This window comes from Halichoerus grypus, chromosome 9 (genome assembly GCF_964656455.1).
Source record: "Halichoerus grypus chromosome 9, mHalGry1.hap1.1, whole genome shotgun sequence".
Classification (NCBI taxonomy): Eukaryota; Metazoa; Chordata; class Mammalia; order Carnivora; family Phocidae; genus Halichoerus; species Halichoerus grypus.
The window spans coordinates 43,395,216-43,414,278 of record NC_135720.1 but is presented as its reverse complement, the minus strand read 5'-3'; the positions used below and the strand labels follow the sequence as shown (position 1 = coordinate 43,414,278).

At 35.7% G+C, this 19,063-nt stretch overlaps 1 protein-coding gene across 2 annotated transcripts in view; it reads right to left on the bottom strand.

Moving 5' to 3' along the window:
• Window positions 1-19,063, bottom strand: part of CEP85L (centrosomal protein 85L) — a 176,697-nt gene that overhangs the window by 142,120 nt on the left and 15,514 nt on the right. For both annotated transcript variants that reach the window (XM_036121240.2, XM_036121238.2), the window contains exon 2: window positions 7,353-7,514. In XM_036121240.2, coding sequence (XP_035977133.2) covers window positions 7,353-7,514 — 162 coding nt within the window. The remainder of the gene's footprint in view (window positions 1-7,352; window positions 7,515-19,063) is intronic.

Sequence of the window (19,063 nt, the reverse complement as noted above, 5' to 3'; positions counted from 1 at the left end):
TACTCATAGAGATATGAGTAATACTTAAACTTAAAATAAAATCAATAGTTCTAAGAGTATTCATTTACAAACTAAGGCTGTGAAAACAGGATATAAAATCTTTATTTAGGGAAGGTAAAAAAGAAAGTTAAAGAAACAGAAGCACTATATACCTAAATTATTTTCATCTTCCAATTTAACAAAAGAATACTTCTTTTACAATTATTATTTTTTACAATTCACATTCCTATCTGCCCCTTCACCACCTTGTATATATTTCCTTCCCTTCCTTGGTGTGTTTTAAATAGTCAACTGACATTAGATGCAAGACCATAATGAAATCAACATTCAATGCAACTGCTAGCAAAGTTATGACAAATAGTAATAGTTAAATTTTTTTATTAACATCTATAAGAAACATTGGTGAGAAGATGGAAAAGACAGTCTTCCCTATACTTCCCACTAAATACAACTGAAAGCCCTAGCCATTATATGTAAAACAAACATATGACTGAAAGTTGGAGAAAAGAAGTCAGACCAGCTAAGAACCTCAGGATCCAAGGAACAAGACTGTGGTGAATTCCTTGGGTTTTCTTTTTGCCTCTCAGCTTTAGAGCTGAAAAAAAAAACAGCCACCCAAAAGAACCAAAGGGCGTGGCCCAAAAAAGTCCCAGCAAAAGCCTGTTCTCCCCAGCCAATGGACCAGGAAAGAGGAAGCTAAAAAGAAATTCTTCAGATAGTAACCACTCTTTTCCAGCCAAATACTACAGAAAAAAACGCAGCTCTACTTCTACCCACACCAACAAAAGCCAAGTGGGGAGCCTAGACTTCCAACCTTGCCAAGCTATAACAAAGTACTTCAAAGAGCCCCACCAGGGTAGTTTCAAAGAAGGCCAAGTAGGGAAACACGACTTTCATCCCTGTCTGGCACTATGGGTACTCTCTATGCACAGAGACACTCTTAGGTTATATCAGAGAGGCCTAACAAGAGAGTCTGGCCATTCAAATGCCCTAGCAGTAATGAGGCCACCCACACAATGGTGTCAGTGGTGATGATATGAAAAACCTGGACTTCTACCCCCAGCAGTAACAAGGAACTCCCCTCCAAACTCGTCAGGTATCAACAGAGGCCAAGTGGGGACAACCTAGACTTCTAACTACATCTAGCAATAAGGAGGTAGTACCTCTCCCCACTTCACATGCCAGAGCAGTATCTTACAAAGCCGGCTAATAGAAAAGGTTTAAACATATACTAATAATATATTTACTATATGTTTATAATAATTTTATATTATATTTACTTATATGTAAATAGCTTATATTTACAAAACATGTAATAAAAATATAACAATATTTGTTATGTAGTAAATAATATAAATCTAGAATCTCGTAACTGTACAAAATACTCCAAATTTCAGTTCAAAATCATTTGTCATACAAAGTATTAGTAAGTTCCCAAAATGAATTGGAAAAAAAAATCAACAGATGCCAACACCAAGATAACAAAATTGTTAGAATTCTCTGGCAAGGATTTTAAAGGAATCATCATAAAATTGCTTTGACGATCAATACAGGCATGCCTGAAACAGACAAAACAAAGCATCAGCAAAGAAATAAAAGACATAAAGAAAAAGCAAAATAAACATTTAGAACTGAAAAATACAATAAGAGAAATAAATAGCTCAATGGAAGGGCTCAACATTAGAATGGAGCAGACCCCCCCCCAAAAAAAAAAACAGTGACCTGGAAGACAAAACAATAAAAATTACCCAGTCTAAACAACAAATAATAGATGGGGGAGAGGAGGAAGAGAGCATCAGAAACCTGTAGAACAATAACAAAAGATTTATGACTTGTGCCATCATAGTCCTGGAAGGAAAGAGGGAAAGGCTCAAGTACTCAAAGAAAATAATGGTTGGAAACTTCCCAGATTTGGCAGGATGTTCACAGTTTCAAGAGGCTGTATGAATCCCAAATAGGAAAAATCCAAAGAAATCCATCCAAAGACCTGTGATACTTAATTTCTAAAAACTGAAGACAAAGAAAAAAATCTTCAGAATAGCCAGAGAAAAATGACAAGAGATTTCTCATCAGAAACCATGGAGGCCAAAAGAAGTGGCACAATACTTTCAAGTACTAGGGGAAAAAAAACTGTCAAACTAGAAATGAATACCCAACAAAATTACTCTTCAGGAAACAAGTAGAAATCAAGATATTCTCGGTTGAAAAGAAATGGATAATTTGTCACAAGCAGATGTATCCTTAAAAAAAAATGGCTAAACCAAAAGAAAATAATAAAAGGAACCTTGAAACATGAAGGAAGAAAGAACACAGAAAGCAAAAATAGGCTCTGTCTCCTCTTGAGTTTCCTAAATTAAGTCTGATGGTTGGAGTAAAAATTATAACACTATCTGATATAGTTATAAATACATATAGAGACAATATTTGTTTTTTGTTTTTTTGTTTTAAAGATTTTATTTATTCATTTGAGAGGAAGAGAGACAGAGAGCACAAGCAGCGGGAGAGGGAGAGGGAGAAGCAGACTCCCCGCTGAACAGGGAGCCTGGCGTGGGGCTCGATCCCAGGACCTGGAGATCATGACCTGAGCTGAAGGCAGACACTTAACCATCTGAGGCACCCAGGCACCCCTAGAGACAGTATTTGAAACAATTTTATAAGTAGGGTATGGTAAAGGATTCTGTACTCCACTCAAACTGTTAAAATAAATTATTCATATTACATATGTATGTATATACCTACAGCAACCACTAGAAGAGCTATACAAAGAGATACACTTAAAAATACTATAGATAAATCCAAGTAGAATTCTAAAAATGTTCCACTAACCCACAGGAAAGCAAGAAAATGAAAACAGAAAGAAAGAAGACAAACAGAGAACTTAAGTATCAATAAATCAATAATTACTTTAAAGGTAAATGGTCTAAATATACCAAGCAAAAGACTAGCAGAGTGAATTAAAAATCACAATCCAACTGTATGCTGTTAGAAGCAACTTACTTCAAATATAATGATACAGACAGATTTGAAAGTAAAAAGAACAGGAAACATTTACCATTTAAACATTAATCAAAGGAAAGCCAAAGTACTGTATAAATAGCAGATAAAGTGGACTCCAGCACAAGAAAATAACCAGAGACAGAGAAGGACATTATATTAATGGTAAAAGGGCCAATCCACCAAGAATACATATCAATCCTAAATGTGTATGCACCAAGCACTATAACTACAATATATGTTAACAAAAATTTAAAGAACCAAAAAAAGAAATACACAAATCCACAATTATAGTTGAGACTAAAAAACTGCTCTTAACAACTGACTGAGCAACTAGACAGAAAATCATCAAAGATAAACAAAAAAACAAAAACACCATCAACCAACAGGATCTAATCGACCCAACAGCAGCAAAACACACATTCTTTTCAAGTGCCCACAAAACATATACCATGTAAACCATATGCTGAGACCTAAAAGAAACCTCAAAAAATTTAGAAATCATAGTGTTTCTGACCACAATAGAATCAAACTTGAAATCCATAACAGAAAGATAGCAGAAAAACACCAAACACTATGAAACTAAACAACATACTACTGAATAACCCTAAGGTCAAAGAGGAAGTCTCAGGTAAATTAAGAAAACAACAAACTAAATGAAAACACAAAATATCAAAATTTGTGGGACACAGTCAAAACCGTCCTCAGAAAAATTTATAGCACGAAATGGATCCATCTTAAAAGAGGGAAAGTTTCAAACCACTAATCATCCACCTTAAGAACTTAGAAAAAGAGCAAAATAAACCCAAAGCAAAAAGAAGGAAATAATAAAGATCAGAAATCACTGAAATTGCAAACAGAAAAAAGAAAATTAATGAAATGCAGAATTGATCCTTTGAAAAGGTCAATAAAATTGACAAACTGCTACTAAGACTAAAAAATAAAAAAGGAAAGATGACACAAATTACCAATACCAGAAATGGAACAGGGGGTATCACTACAGAGGCTACAGACATCCAGAGATAATAAAGAAATGCTATGAACAACTCTACACACATAAATTTGACAACTTAGACAAAATGGGCCACTTCTGAAGGGGAGGAAGCTACCACAATTCATCCAATTTAAGAGGCATAATTTGAATAACCCTGTAATTATTAAGGAAACTGAATTGATGACTTTAAAACTATGAAAAAAGAAATCTCTTGGCCCAGATGGTTTCCCTAAAGAATTCTACCAAACACCTAAAGAATCAATGTCACTCTAATACAGTCTCTGCCAGAAAACAGGAGAGAATACTTCCCAATTCATTTTATAAAGCTAGTATTATCCTGACATCGAAACAGGAAAGACAGTCCTCCCAAAAAGAAAACTACAGAACAATATTCCTTATGGATACACAGAAAAATTCCTTAACAAAGTATTAATAGAATTTAGCAATGTATAAAAATAATTCTATATTTTGACCAAGTGGAGTTCCAGGGATGGAAAGCTGACTCAATATTTGAAAAATCAAGCTATGGAATCTGCCACCATATCAACAAGCTAATGAAGAATATCATCTATCAAGTGATACAGAAAAAGCATTTGCAAAATCCAATACCCATTCATTATTTTAAAAAAAACAAAACCAAAAAATACCTCTTAGCAAAGTAGGACTAGAGGGAAACTTCCTCAAATTGATGACATCTATAAAAAACCTACAGCTAACAGTTGTCATACAGCTACTTAACAGTGGAAGACTAAGCACTTTATCTGTAAGATAAGGATGTCCACTCCTACTTCTCATCTTCAATACTGTTCTGGATGGTCTGGTCACTGCGATGATAAATGAAGAAAAGGAAATAAAAGGCATACAGATTAGAAAGGAAAAACATCCCTATTTACTGATGACATGATTGTCTGTAGCGAAAATCCCAAGACATCTACCAAAAAAACTCCTAGAACTAAAGAGTTCAACAATGTCACAAGATAAACATACAAAAATAGATTGTATTTCTATACAATAACAACATATTGACACCAAAACTGGAAATACAATGCCATTTACAATCACTCCCCCAAAAAAGAAATAATTAAATACTCTGGTATAATTCTAACAAAACAGGTACAATACTGGGTGAATAAAATCAAAATTTAAACAAATGGAGAACTATACCATGTTAATGGACTAGAAAACTCGAGAGTAAACATGTCAATTCTCCCCAAGCTGATAATATGGATAACACAATTCCTATATAAAATTCCTAACAAGATTTTTTCATAGATATAGACAAATTATTAAAACTTATATAGAAAAGCAAAGGAATGAGAATAGCTAAAACAGTTTTGAAAAAGAATAAAATAGGAATAATTATTCTACCCAATTTCAATACTTATTATGCAAAGAAAATGAACTCCAATCTTAGTCTCACACCGTGCAAAAAGGATTAAGTCAGCATGTCGGGGTTTTCAATATCCTGCACATTACAAGAAAGGTTTGGCCCTTATCTTTGGCTCCTAAGAGGTAACCTCTAAACCCTTGGAATACCCTGCCTAATAAGACTATCTTTGTTTACCTGGGGGCCTTGGGTCACTTCATATAGTCTATGCTAATAATGTGACTTATGGTGGGAGTCTTGAAACGTGTTCTCAGCTTGACTTCTCAAGGGCTAGGGACTAAGGTCATCCACACAAGGAGTCAACCATGCCAACAGAACCAACCCACAATAAAAATCCTGGACCAAGGCTTGGGTGACTTTGCCTGGTTAGCAAAATCCTCGTATGTGCTGTCAAAAATCACTGCTGGGAGAATTAAACACCACCCACACAACTCCACTGGGAGAGGACAAATGGTTGGGCCTAGTGTCTCCTAGACCCTGCCCTTTGCTTCTTTTTCTATTGTTGATTTAACTCTGTATCCTTTGGCTGTAACAAACCATAACCATTAGTATGACAGCTTTTCTGAGTTCTGGAATTCCTTCCAGCAAATCACTGAGCTGAAGAGTGGTCTTGGGGACACCCAAACACACTTGCTTTATAATAAATTAACTCAAACTGGATCACAGAATTAAATGGAAAACAAAAAATGATAAAACTTCAAGGAAAAAAAAACAGAAAAATCTTCAAGATCTGGGACTACGCAGGGTTCTTAGATTTGACCCCAAAACCACAATCCATATAAGGAAAAACTATACACTAAAATTATAACTAAACTTCATCAACTGTTAGAGGATGAAATGACAAGCTACAGAATAGAAGAATATATTTGCAAATCACATAGCGAACAAAGGATTAGTATCTGAAATATACAAAGAACTCTCAGAGCTCAACAGTAAAAAAAAAAAAAAGGGAAATAATCTGATTAAAACAGAGGCAAAAGACATGAAGAAACATTTCACTGAAGAGAACAGACAGATGGAAAATAAACATGTGAAGTAATGGTCGATATTATTAATCTTTAAGGAAATGAAAATTAAAAGCACAATGAGGTATCACTACATTCCCATCAGAAAGGCTAGAATTAAAAAACCAGCAATGTTAACAAGAATGAAGAAAAAACTGGATCACTCACAATGATCCATTTCCACTGCTGACTGAAATGGAATAATCACTCTGAAAAACAGTGTGACAGTTTCTTTAAAAACTAAACATACAACTGCCATACAACCAGCAACTGTGTTCCTGGACATGAATGGTTATAGGAGCTTTATTCCAAATCGTCAAAACTGAAACAACCCAGATGTCTTTTAGTGGGAAAATGCTTAAGCAAAATGTGGTCTACATAATACCACCATTGCTGAATACTACTTAGCAATAAGAGAAATGAACTATCGATATATGCAACAACCTGGATGCATTGTCAAAGAAAAAAAGCCAATATTAAAGGGTTACATACTCTATGATTCTTTTTATACAGCATTCTTGAAATGACAAAATTATAAAAATGGAGAACAGATTTAGTGGTTTCAAAGGTTAAGGGAGGGCAGGAGGAGACTGAGCAACATGAGGTGTATACTGTGGTGATAGAAACGTTCTGTATTTTCTCTGTATCAGTATCCTGGTTGTGATAGTGCACTGCAGTTTTGTGAGATATTACCATGGGTGGGGGTGGGAGGTATTGAATAAAGGGTGCACAGAATCACTGTACTATTTCTTAAAATTCCCTATGAATCTATAATTATATAAAAATAGTTTAAAAAGTGAGTAAGGGAAAATTAATATGATCAGAGGAACAATTTCATTTGATATGATAACACTGAAGATTATTAAATATTCAAACATTATAATTTATTTTGGAACAATAGAACATATCCCTTGAATGGGATCGCAACCATTCTCTGAGGGCTCATGTCTAAACACTAAGAATTTCAGCTCACCTTCCACGCTGTCAGAACAGGAAGTCCCAATGCCGGTGTCACCACTGTCAGAAGTTATACTATGTCTCCTGATATGATTATTTCGATGGTTAGATGTAACAGTTGTGGCCTGCCACAATGATTCATTACCAGGTAACCATGCTGATGAAGAATAATCTGGGCCTACAAAGGAAAATATGCAAAAATTAGCACATTTCTAATGTCTAGGAGTAGACAGAAGAGATCTTTTTTTGACCTTAGAAAAAATACACATAAAAGTTATTTTCTGCACCAAATAATTAAAATAGATCAATGATATCTAAAATTCATCAAATAAACTTAACACACCTAAAAATTTAATGCTGATTTCCAAGCTTCCTCTGCTAAAGGACTCTGATTTCTGCTTATAGGTTTTGAACTCTGAAACATGTACTGCTTATTTAAAATGTCAAATCTATCTGTCTGGAAATGTCAGCATTCTGCTCTAGAATATTTGATACGGAGACATCTGTGATACCACACAGAGGCATGAGTTAAGAATTGGGGCCCAGGGAAAGCCTAATTGAATCATACTGCATGACAATTTGAGTGGAATATGCTAATGGAAAATAAATGTTTTCTACTGTATCCTAATCATTAACATTGAAAATTATTTTGTATTGAATTTTTTATTTATTTAGTCATGTTTTGATAAAAGATTAACACCATAGCATTTTCCTGTCTCTGCTCAATTTTCCCTGTTGAGTTATATTAAATCTTCATTTTTTAGCTAACATCACTTTTTAATGTTCTCTTGGTCTTTACTTTCACTTATCTGTCCATTTTTACTTAATTTTTATTTGTCTTTTTCTGATTTACCCATCATTTTACGTTTCTGCTTACTTCATTCTTAAATTATTGTCCATTACAATGCCACACAAAGTATATCCAAGGACCAGTGCCAGTCTGTGAACCACTTATAACTAATTCATAAAAGTTACAGTAATCTGAGGGGTGCCTGGGTGGTTCAGTCATCTGGGCATCTGACTTCGGCTCAGGTCATGATCTCAGGCAGTCTGGGCGTCTGGGATATGTCGGGCTCCTCGCTCAGCTGGGAGTCGGCTTTTCTCTCTCGCTCCCCACCCCCCCCCCATGAAGTGTGTGCACGCACACTCTCTCTCTCAAATAAATAAAATCTTTAATAAAATATTACAGTCATCTTAGAAAGCAATTTTAAATCTATTGAATTTTATATAAAAGCTATAGAAGCACATATCTTTATTAATGATGAACAGAGTGATTCTCAAATTGGAGCTTGAAGACTTATTCGTGGAAGTTAACAAGTTCTACACAAGAATTTGGGGCTTTCTTCAATGACATCCTTAAAAAATTAATAAGCATATTACAGATGATCTGAATAGCTACCTTAAAACAGATTTATTATCAATAATTTCAAAGCCCGCATTTGTGCTTTATGTTCACAAATGCAGTTGCTTCTAAGTAAAGAGCAAATAACATATGGGGCACTTATCATGATATGAAACAAGACATCTTCACAGAATTATAAGCTGATACACCATTGAATCTGCCATACAAGGAGTGCCTTCTAACAGTCTTCAGAAAAATAAAGTTTTTAGATTTAAATGTAAGGGTCTCAAAATAATAAACATGTCATAAAATGGATTAAATCATTTTACCACAATTTTAGGAACAGCCTGTCTCTGTATTTAATGTTAAAAATCAAAATTCATAAACAGATTATTAAAACCAGACCTGAAGCTATTTTCTACCAATATTAATCCCAATATTAAAGATTTAGTTTTAATAAAACATTATGCCATGTTAATATTAGTTTAAATTTCTATTTACATATAATTTACGAATTAAATTTGTTTTGGTTTTATAGATGTATAAGGTAAGTAAGTAGCCTTAAAAACCACATACATTTAGGGGCGCCTAGGTGGCTCAGTCAGTTAAGCATCTGATTCTTGATTTTGGCTCAGGTCATGATCTCAGGGTTGTGAGACTGAGCCCCACATCGGGCTCTGCGCTGGGCACGGAACCTGCTTAAGATTATTTCTCTCCCTCTGCCTACCCCCCACCGACGAGTTCTCTCTCTCTCTCTAAAAAAACAAAAAAAAACCCAAAAAAACAAACAAAAAACATATACATTTAAATTAACTCAAAATTTAAAATATTGACCAAAGAGACACATAGCCAGGTTTGATGTTCAGAACAACAACTTAAAACTTTATAGATTCTAGGCTTCTCTCAGAATGGGACTTAACCGTAATTCATTTGATTAATCACTCACATATTAAAGCACCAAGTGAAAGTATTCTGTAACCAGGCCTGCCCTAACTCTGATCTGTCCATAATCTATACCAAAATGTTTTCTTCAATCAGCTCCTCAGGTAATAACCCCTGTAAATGAACTCAACATCCTGTCTAAACCATTATCAAAAAGGGTAACCATAACCAGCCCACTACTTTCTCTCCCAAGTGCAAACCTATTACTTGGAGAAATATTTTTTAAGAATATCCAGCAAATAGGGGGGCCTGGGTGGCTTAGTCGTTGGGCGTCTGCCTTCGGCTCAGGTCATGACGCCGGGGTCCTAGGATCGAGCCCCACATCGGGCTCCCTGCTCCGAGGGAAGCCTGCTTCTCCCTCTCCCACTCCCCCTGCTTGTGTTCCCTCTCTCGCTGTCTCTCTCTCTCTGTCAAAAAATAAATAGAAATCTTTAAAAAAAAAAAAAAAAAGAATATCCAGCAAATAGCATAAATAGGCTAGGAATACATGTAAATGACAAAGATATGAAACAATGTCCAATCTTACTAAGAGTAAGAGAAATTAAAAGTTTTTAGACTTTTAACATTGTAGTTGATTCTTGAACAACAAGGGGTTTGAACTGAGTGCCTCCCGTTATACACAGATTTTTTTTAAGTAAACACAGCAGGAAATTTTTTGGAGATTTGTGACAATATGAAAAAACTTGCAAATGAACCAACTAGCCTAGGGATACCAAAAAAATTAAGAAAAAGTTAGGTCTGTCATGAATGCACAAAATATATGTAGATACTAGTCCTATTTTATCACTACCAGAAAATATAAACAAATCTATTATAAAAAGTTACAATTATTTCGCTTAGCATAATACCCTCTAGTTCCATCCATGTCGTTGCATATGGCAAGATTTCGGGTTGTTTTTTTTTATGGCTGCATGTATCATATGATCTCACTGATACGAGGAATTCTTAATCTCAGGAAACAAACTGAGGGTTGCTGGAGTGGTGGGGGGTGGGAGGGATGGGGTGGCTGGGTGATAGACATTGGGGAGGGTATGTGCTATGGTGAGTGCTGTGAATTGTGTAAGACTTTTGAATCACAGACCTGTACCTCTGAAACAAATAATACATTATATGTTAAAAAAAAAAAGAAGAAGAAGATAGTAGGAAGGGAAAAGTGAAGGGGGGGGGGAATCAGAGGGGGAGACGAACCATGAGAGACTATGGACTCTGAGAAACAAACTGAGGGTTCTAGAGGGGAGGGGGGTGGGAGGATGGGTTAGCCTGGTGATGGGTGTTAAAGAGGGCACGTATTGAATGGAGCACCGGGTGTTATACGCAAACAATGAATCATGGAACACTACATCAATAAATAAATAAATAGTGGGAAAAGTTAAAAAAAAAAAACAGAAAAAAGTTACAATTAATCAAAACTTACACAAACATTTCACACTGTACATGGTGCCATTTGAAGTCAAGAGAAATGTAATAAACACAAAGATGTAGTAATAAATCATAACCGCATAAAATTAACTAAAGTACATACATACTGTACTACTGTTATAGTTTTGTAGCCACCTCTTGTTGAGTGAGCTCTTGTGGTTCTTACATATTTTTCATTGCGTTGTGTGCAATAACATAAACCTTCAACAACACCAAGGGACCCATACACTGTCACTAGTGATGCTGGAAATGCTCCCAAGAAGCTAAAAAAAATCAGGACATTAGAAAGAAAAAGCTGAATGCTTGATATGTACTATGTCTGTACCTGTAGTTGCCTTCCATTTCTAAATAAATGAATCCAGCATGAAGATCATTGTTAAAAAAGAAAAGGAAATTTGTGAAGCCGTTGCTGCAGCTACACCAGCAAGAGCAAAAAACTTCAACTTTTCGTGAAATATCTTTTTAACTTGTACTGAAAATACAGCTTTTATGTGGGTGCAAGATTGTGTAAGAATGGCATACCTATTAGCATGATTTGAGAAAAACCAAAGTCATTACAGTACATGACAACTTAAAGCAAAAAGAAGGTGAAGGATATAAAGCTGAAGAATTTAATGCCAGCACAGGATGGTCTGATAATTTTAGAAAGAAGTTTGGCTTAAAAAATGTCAAGATAACAGGAGAAACAGCTTCTGCCCACCAAGAGGCAGCAGATGAATTCCCAGACACCATTACGAAAATCATTGATGAGAAAAGCTATCTGCCTGTACAGGTTTAAATTTAAGGCAGACAAAAGTGCCTTACTCCGAAAGAAATGGCCACAAAAGATATTTATTAGTAAGGAAGAGGAGAGAGCACCAAAATTTAATGCAGGAAGGAATGGGCTAACTGTTGTTTTGTGCAAATGCAGTAGGGTGTATGATCAGGACTGTCCTTATCCGTAAAGCTGCTAACCCCCAGCTTTGAACGAAAAAGTAACTAACCACCAGCAGCCAGTCTTTTGGTTGTAAAACAAGAAGGCTTGAACAAGAACCCTTTATCTAGACTGGTTCCATTGATGCTTTGTCCCTGAAGTCAGAAAGTACCTTGTCAGAAAGGGACTGCTTTTTAAAGTGCTTTTGATATCTGACAAAGCCCCTGATCATCTAGAACCTTATGAGTTCTCTGTGTCTCTATGTCTCTAACTCAATGTCTCTAACTCAGCCTCTGGATCAAGAGGTCATAAGGACCTTTAAGATTCATTTTGCATGGTTCACTGTGGAAAGGATTATATACGCTATGGAACAGAACCGCAATAGAGAGAACATCATGAAAGTCTGGAAAGATTACACCACTGATGATACCATCATTGTTACAGAAAAAGCTGTGAAAGCCACCAACCCAAAAACAATAAATTCCTGCTGGAGGAAACTGTCAAGATGTTGTGTATGACTTCACAGGATTTACAACAGAGCCAATCAAAGGAATAATGAAAGAGATTGTGGAAATGGCAAAATAGGTAGGAAACTGAGGCTTTCAAGATACGGATCTTGGAGAAATTCAAGAGCTAATAGATAAAACACCAGAGAAATTAACAGAAGATGGCTTGCTGGAGAGGAGAGCTTCTGAACCAATGCCAGACAATGAAAAAGAAGACACAGAAGCAGCAGGGCCAGAAAACAAATTGACATTAAACAATCTGGCAGAAGGGTTCTGATTACTCAAGACTGCTTTGACTTCTTTTACAACAGGGACCATTCCATGATGCGAGCACGAAAACTAAAGCAAACGGCAGAAGAATGACTTGTACTGCATAGAAACATTTTTTGAGAAATGAAAAAGCAAAGAAGTCAGACAGAAATTACGATGTATTTATGTAAAGTTACACCAAATGTGCCTGCCTCCCCATCCACTTCCTCCACCTCCTCCACCTCTACCACTCATAAGAAAGCAAGACCAAGCCCCTCCTTTCTCTCCTCCTCCTCAGCCTATCAACATGAAGATAGCCAGGATACAGACCTCTATGATTATCCACTTCCATTTAATGAATAGTAAATAATCATCATGCCATACAGTTAATAAACTTACCTGTTGTATATGTGTCTTTGCATGAAAACCTAATAATTTTATGGCAAGAACTGTGTGAGATGTTTTTGTGCCACTGTCATAACTGCCTAAGCATTCACATGTAGAACATCCTGTGCAAAACCTGTATGGGAATGGATAGCCTATCTTCACATAGGCATAAAATGAGTAATATTAAATGTAAAATTAATAATGTGTTAGTTTTCTCAGTTTTATAACTTTGCTTTCAAAGAATTACATTCCCTCATAGTATGTCTCTCTCTCTAGTAACCGAAAACTGTGTATCAGTCTATCATCACACATAAGTGGTTTTTAAAGAAATGTAACACTGTTTCCAACAACATATTATGAATATGAGTGTAATACTATATGCCATAAAAATGTTATAATGATTCATTCATTAATGTATAAGCTAGGCTACTGCTGAGCAATCATATTATTGCTTCTTCATTATCAATGCATGCATCCTTATACCTATAAATATATATCAATTTCTTTTTCACAATATCTTTTCATTTTTGGTGTCTAGCATTAGATACATGTATAACATCTACAGTGTTTTGTATCATTTAGGACAATATTGATACAGATACAATTTGTCTCATACACAGTTGATGTAAACTTATGGTATCGAGAAATATAGTACAGTATTGTATTTTCTCTTGTGATTTAATGTTTTTTCTCTAGCTCACTTTATTGTAAAAATACAGTATAAATACATGTAACATATAAGATATGTGTTAATCAACTGTTTATGTTATCCATAAGGCTTCCCAATCAATAGCAGGCTATTAGTAGTTAAGTTTTTGAAGAGTCAAAAGATTTATACGGATTTGACTGCACAGGGGATTGGCACCCCTAATTCCTGCACTGTTTTAAGGGTCAACTGTACTTCTTTTTTAAAAAGGATCCAATTTATATTATATGCCTAAAACACTAAAGATAATTAACAAATGTCATGAATAAAATAACATTCTAATCTTTAATTCAGATTGAATTAATTCATGCTGAAAATGACATGTCTTGTCTCTATTCAAGTCAATCCAGAATCACAAAGCAGTTAAGAACTAGAAGTGAAATATGCTTACCAGGAGATATAAGGAAAATATTCTCACATGATAGTTATACGACTATGTTACTGAAATGGGAACTACTCAATTTCTAGAGATGTGCTATGGACTTTTAAAAAATTAAAATAAGTCTCAGTGATCTATAACAATAAAGTCTTACCTAGGTCCTATCATATTAAAGCAGTTGAATGACTGACTGTAAAATCAGTTTTCTCTAGAACAAAGACAGAAGCACTTCTGTAAGAATAGCAAAGATACTAGGACACCAGTATCCAATGGAACTTCTCTTTGGAAAACAGTATATTTTTTAACACCAATTTCAATTCTTTTAAATAGAATACTGAATGCCTAGGGATAACTTATTTAAAAATTAATAATTCTCACACTGGAAAATACACGAAGATTAGCATCAAGTGAAGAGGTAACCTATTACACTTTCTTTCTGAAGCTTTTTTTTTTTGTAGTTGGAAGCAAAAATGCACAAAATATCATCTTCCACAATGTTATATATCTATAACTGCACTTAGAAGAATAACAACTAATCTTACTGAATTTTTTAAATGACAACTCTAAGCCAGAAGAAAATAAAAACAAAGCAGATTTACTTTTACATAAAAAGCTGAATATAATACAAATCATGAATACCAACTGCAATGTTTCTCAAAATGCAGGTTATCGGTGGATTGTGAACCAACTGTTTCACACACACACACACACACACACACAAACCAACAGAACAAAACAAAAAATATCAAAGCCATTTACCCTTGTATGCCAGAAGATGCATATATCTCACATTTCAACACCTCTGAAATGGTACAAAGTACTTTTGCACAAAGTCCAGAACAATGGCCCTCAACTGCCCCAATTCAACTATCAGTAGAAATCAATGTACGACTAAGTTAAAAACAAATCCAGGGAACACAACAACAAAAAAACCTCTTTTCCTTAACCGTTACAGGTAATCAGTTTGTAAAACTGTTTAAATACTACCTGAATTAGATCTCTCCTCTCCATGCCCATCACGATCATGTCTTTTGGCTGGAGTGCTGCAAGAATCTGCCGCTGAAGTAACTCCACCCAAGCCATCCTCAATCCCTCCTACCAGAGTTACCTTTTGACAGTCAAATATATTTACATCATTCTCTTGTTAATATAGATCTATAGGTTCCTTCCTGCATATTAAATAAAACTCAAACTACTTAAGTTTGGCAAAGTTCTTAACCAATTGACAGCCCACCTTCTAATCCCTCCAACCCCTACCTTGCCCATTTCAGCTCCCCTACAAACACTCTCTAGCCACACATACCTCATCACTGCCTCCAAACAGACTAGGTCCTTTAATGGACTCCAAGCTATTTTCCTTCTCTACCTTCTTTAAAAGTCTCAGTTCAGAATTAACTTGCTCTAAAAGTGTCTTGTGTTCTCTCAATATATCATTCAAAATTCCAGTAACAGCATTTTCTAAATTATATTAACCCATTTGTGTATGACTTTCTTCTCCCTCACCAAATTAAGAACAGTGAAAGACAACCTTTTTTTCTTTTTAAGTCTCTAGCACAGAGCTGAAGAGTCAGGTGGGGTCTCAATAAATGTAGTCATTATTGCCAGTCATCACTGCCACTACACACCCAATAAATGTTCATGGTATAAAATTAAAATTCTGGAAGCCTTATAATTAGATCTAAAAAATATTTTTCCTTTTAGAAGAAAGATTAAACAGGGTTGGGGGGATTGTTGTTGTTGTCTGTTTATTTTAAAATCCAGGAGATTTTTAACTATCCCTTGAGCCAGTCTGAAATTAAGATCAGTAAATATTTTCCAAAGCAGCTAAAAAATAATAATTATAAATGGTTTGGGGGGATTTTGATGGCCAAAATTCCTAATAAATATGAGAAAACAATCTCCTATAGGAACAAAAAACAGAAAAAGTTACAAAAAATTAAAAAGAACATTAAAACATAAGAAAAGCATTCACATTATTAGTAACCACGCACACACACACGCACGCACACACACACATGGAAAATCTCAACATACACTGGAGATTATCTAGCTAAAATGAAAGAAACTTAATACTGCAATATTTGTTCCTCACTGCCATCATCCAATCCATTTCAGTACTGATTATCTCTAGGCTAAGTGAATCTAATTGTCTTAGTTTTTTATTCTTTTATTATAGAATTTTTTTTAGTGAGAGAGGGAACACAAGCAGGGGGAGTCGGAGAGAGAGAAACAGGGTTCCCGCTGAGCAGGGAGCTCGATGTGGGGCTCGATCCCAGGACCCTGGGATCACGACCTGAGCCGAAGGCAGATGCTTAACAACTGAGCCACCCAGGTGCCCCTATTCTTTTATTATAGAATTAATAGTATACCTTAGCAGTAAAGAATGGACTGTGAAACTAGGCTGCCTGGACTCAAGCTCTATCCAACCTCTTATTAGCAGTGAGCCCAGGAGTAAGACACTTATCTAATCTGTAGCTCAATTTCTTCATATGTAAAAAGAGAACAAATTAGAGTACCTATCTTATAGGGTTGTTGTGATAATTAAATGAATATGAAGAGATTTATTTTTATTTTTTTCTATTTTTTTAATTCAAAATCAATTAACATATCATGTATTATTGGGTTCAGAGAGGTAGAGGTAGAGGTCAGTGATTCATCAGTCTTACATAATACCCAGTGCCCATTGCATCACATGCCCTGCTTAACATCTATCACTCAGTTAACCATCCCCCCATCGCCCTCCCCTCCAGCAACCCTCAGTTTGTTCCCTAGGATTAAGAGTCTCTTATGGTTTGTCTCCCTCTCTGATTTTTATCTTGTTTTATTTTTTTCCTCTCATCCCCTGTGACCTCTCCTTTGTGTCTTAGATTCCACATAAGTGAGATCATTTAAATATCTATGATTGAATTATTTCAACTTAGCATAATACCCTCTAATTCCATCCACGTCGTTGCAAATAGTGAGATTTCATTTTTTTTGATGGCTGAGTAGTATTCCACTTTTTCTTTACCCACTCATTTGTCAATGGACTTCTAGGCTCTTTCCATCTGGCTCTTGTGGGCATTACTACTATGAACACTGGTGTGCAGGTGCCCCTTCAGATCATTACATTTGTATCTTTGGGGTAAATACCCAGTAGTGCAGTTGCTGGGTCATAGGATAGCTCTATTTTCAACTTTTTGAGGAACCTCCATACTGTTTTCCAGAGTGGCTGCACCAGCTTGCATTCCCACCAACAGTGTAAGAGGGTTCTCCCTTCTCTGCATCCTCGCCAACATCTGTCATTCCTGACTTGTTAATTTTAGCCATTCTGACTGGTGTGAGGTGGTATCTCATTGTGGTTTTGATTTGTATTTCCCTAATGCCGAGTGATGGTGAGCATTTTTTCATGTGTCTGTGGGCCATTTTTCTGTCTTCATTGGAGAAATATCTGCTCATGTCTTCTGCCCATTTCTTGATTAGATTATCTATTCCTTGGGCATTGAGTTTGAGAAGTTCTTTATAGATTCTGGATAATAGCCCTTTAACTGATAAGACATTTGCAAATATCTTCTCCCATTCTGTTGTCTTTTGGTTTTGTCGACTGTTTCCTTTCTTGTGCAAAAGCTTTCTATCTTGATCAAGTCCTAATAATTCATTTTTGCCTTTGTTTCCCTTGCCTTTGGAGACCTTTCTAGAAAGAAGTTGATGCAGTCGAGGTCACAAAGATTGCTGCCTGTGTTCTCAAGGATTTTGATGGATTCCTGTCTCACATTTAGGTCTTCCATTCATTTTGAGTCTATTTTTGTGTATGGTGTAAGAAATGATCCAGTTTCATTCTTCTGCATGTGACTGTCCAATTTTCCCAACACCATTTGTTGAAGAGACTGTCTTTTTTCCATTGGACATTCTTTCCTGCTTTGTTGAAGATTAGTTGACCAGAGTTGAGGGTCCATTTCTGGGTTCTCTATTCTGTTCCATTGATCTATGTGTCTGTTTTTGTGCCAGTACCATACTGTCCTGATGATTACAGCTTTGTAATAGAGTTTCAAGTCCAGCATTGTGACGCCACCAACATTGGTTTTCTTTTTCGCCATTCCTTTGGCTATTCGGGGTCTTTTCTGGTTCCACACAAATTTTAGGATTTTTTGTTCCAGCTCTGTGAAAAAAGTTGATGGTATTCTGACAGGGTTTGCATTAAATATATAGACTGCTCTAGGTAGCATAGACATTTAACAATATTTGTGCTTTCATACCATGGGCATGGAATGTTTTTCCATCTCTTTGTGTCTTCCTCCATTTCTTTCATGAGTGTTGTAAAGTTCTCTCTCTGAGTACAGATCCTTTGCCTCTTTGGTTAGGCTTATTCCTAGGTATCTTATGGTTTTGCGTGCAATTGTAAATGGGATGACTCTTTAATTTCTCCTTCTACTGTCTCATTGTTAGTGTATAGAAATGCAACTGATTTCTGTGCACTGATTTTATATCCTGCCACTTTGCTGAACTCCTGTATAAGCTTTGGAATTTTGGGGTGGAATCTTTTGGGTTTTCCACATAGAGTATCATGTCATCTGCAAAGAGTGAGAGTTTGACTTCTTCTTTGCCAATTCAGATGCTTTTTTTTTTTTTTTTTTGTCTGACTGCTGAGGCTAGAAATTCTAGTACTGTGTTGAACAGCAGTGGTGATTGTGGAATCCCTGCTGTGCTCCTCACCTTAGGGGAAAAGCTCCCAGTTTTTTCCCCATTGAGAGTGATATTTGCTGTGGGCTTTTCATATATGGCTTTTACCAAATTGAGGTATGTTCCCTCCATCCCTACACTGTGAAAAGTTTTAATGAAGGAAGAATGCTGTACCTTATGAAATGGTCTTTCTGCATCTATTGAGAGGATCATATGGTTCTTATC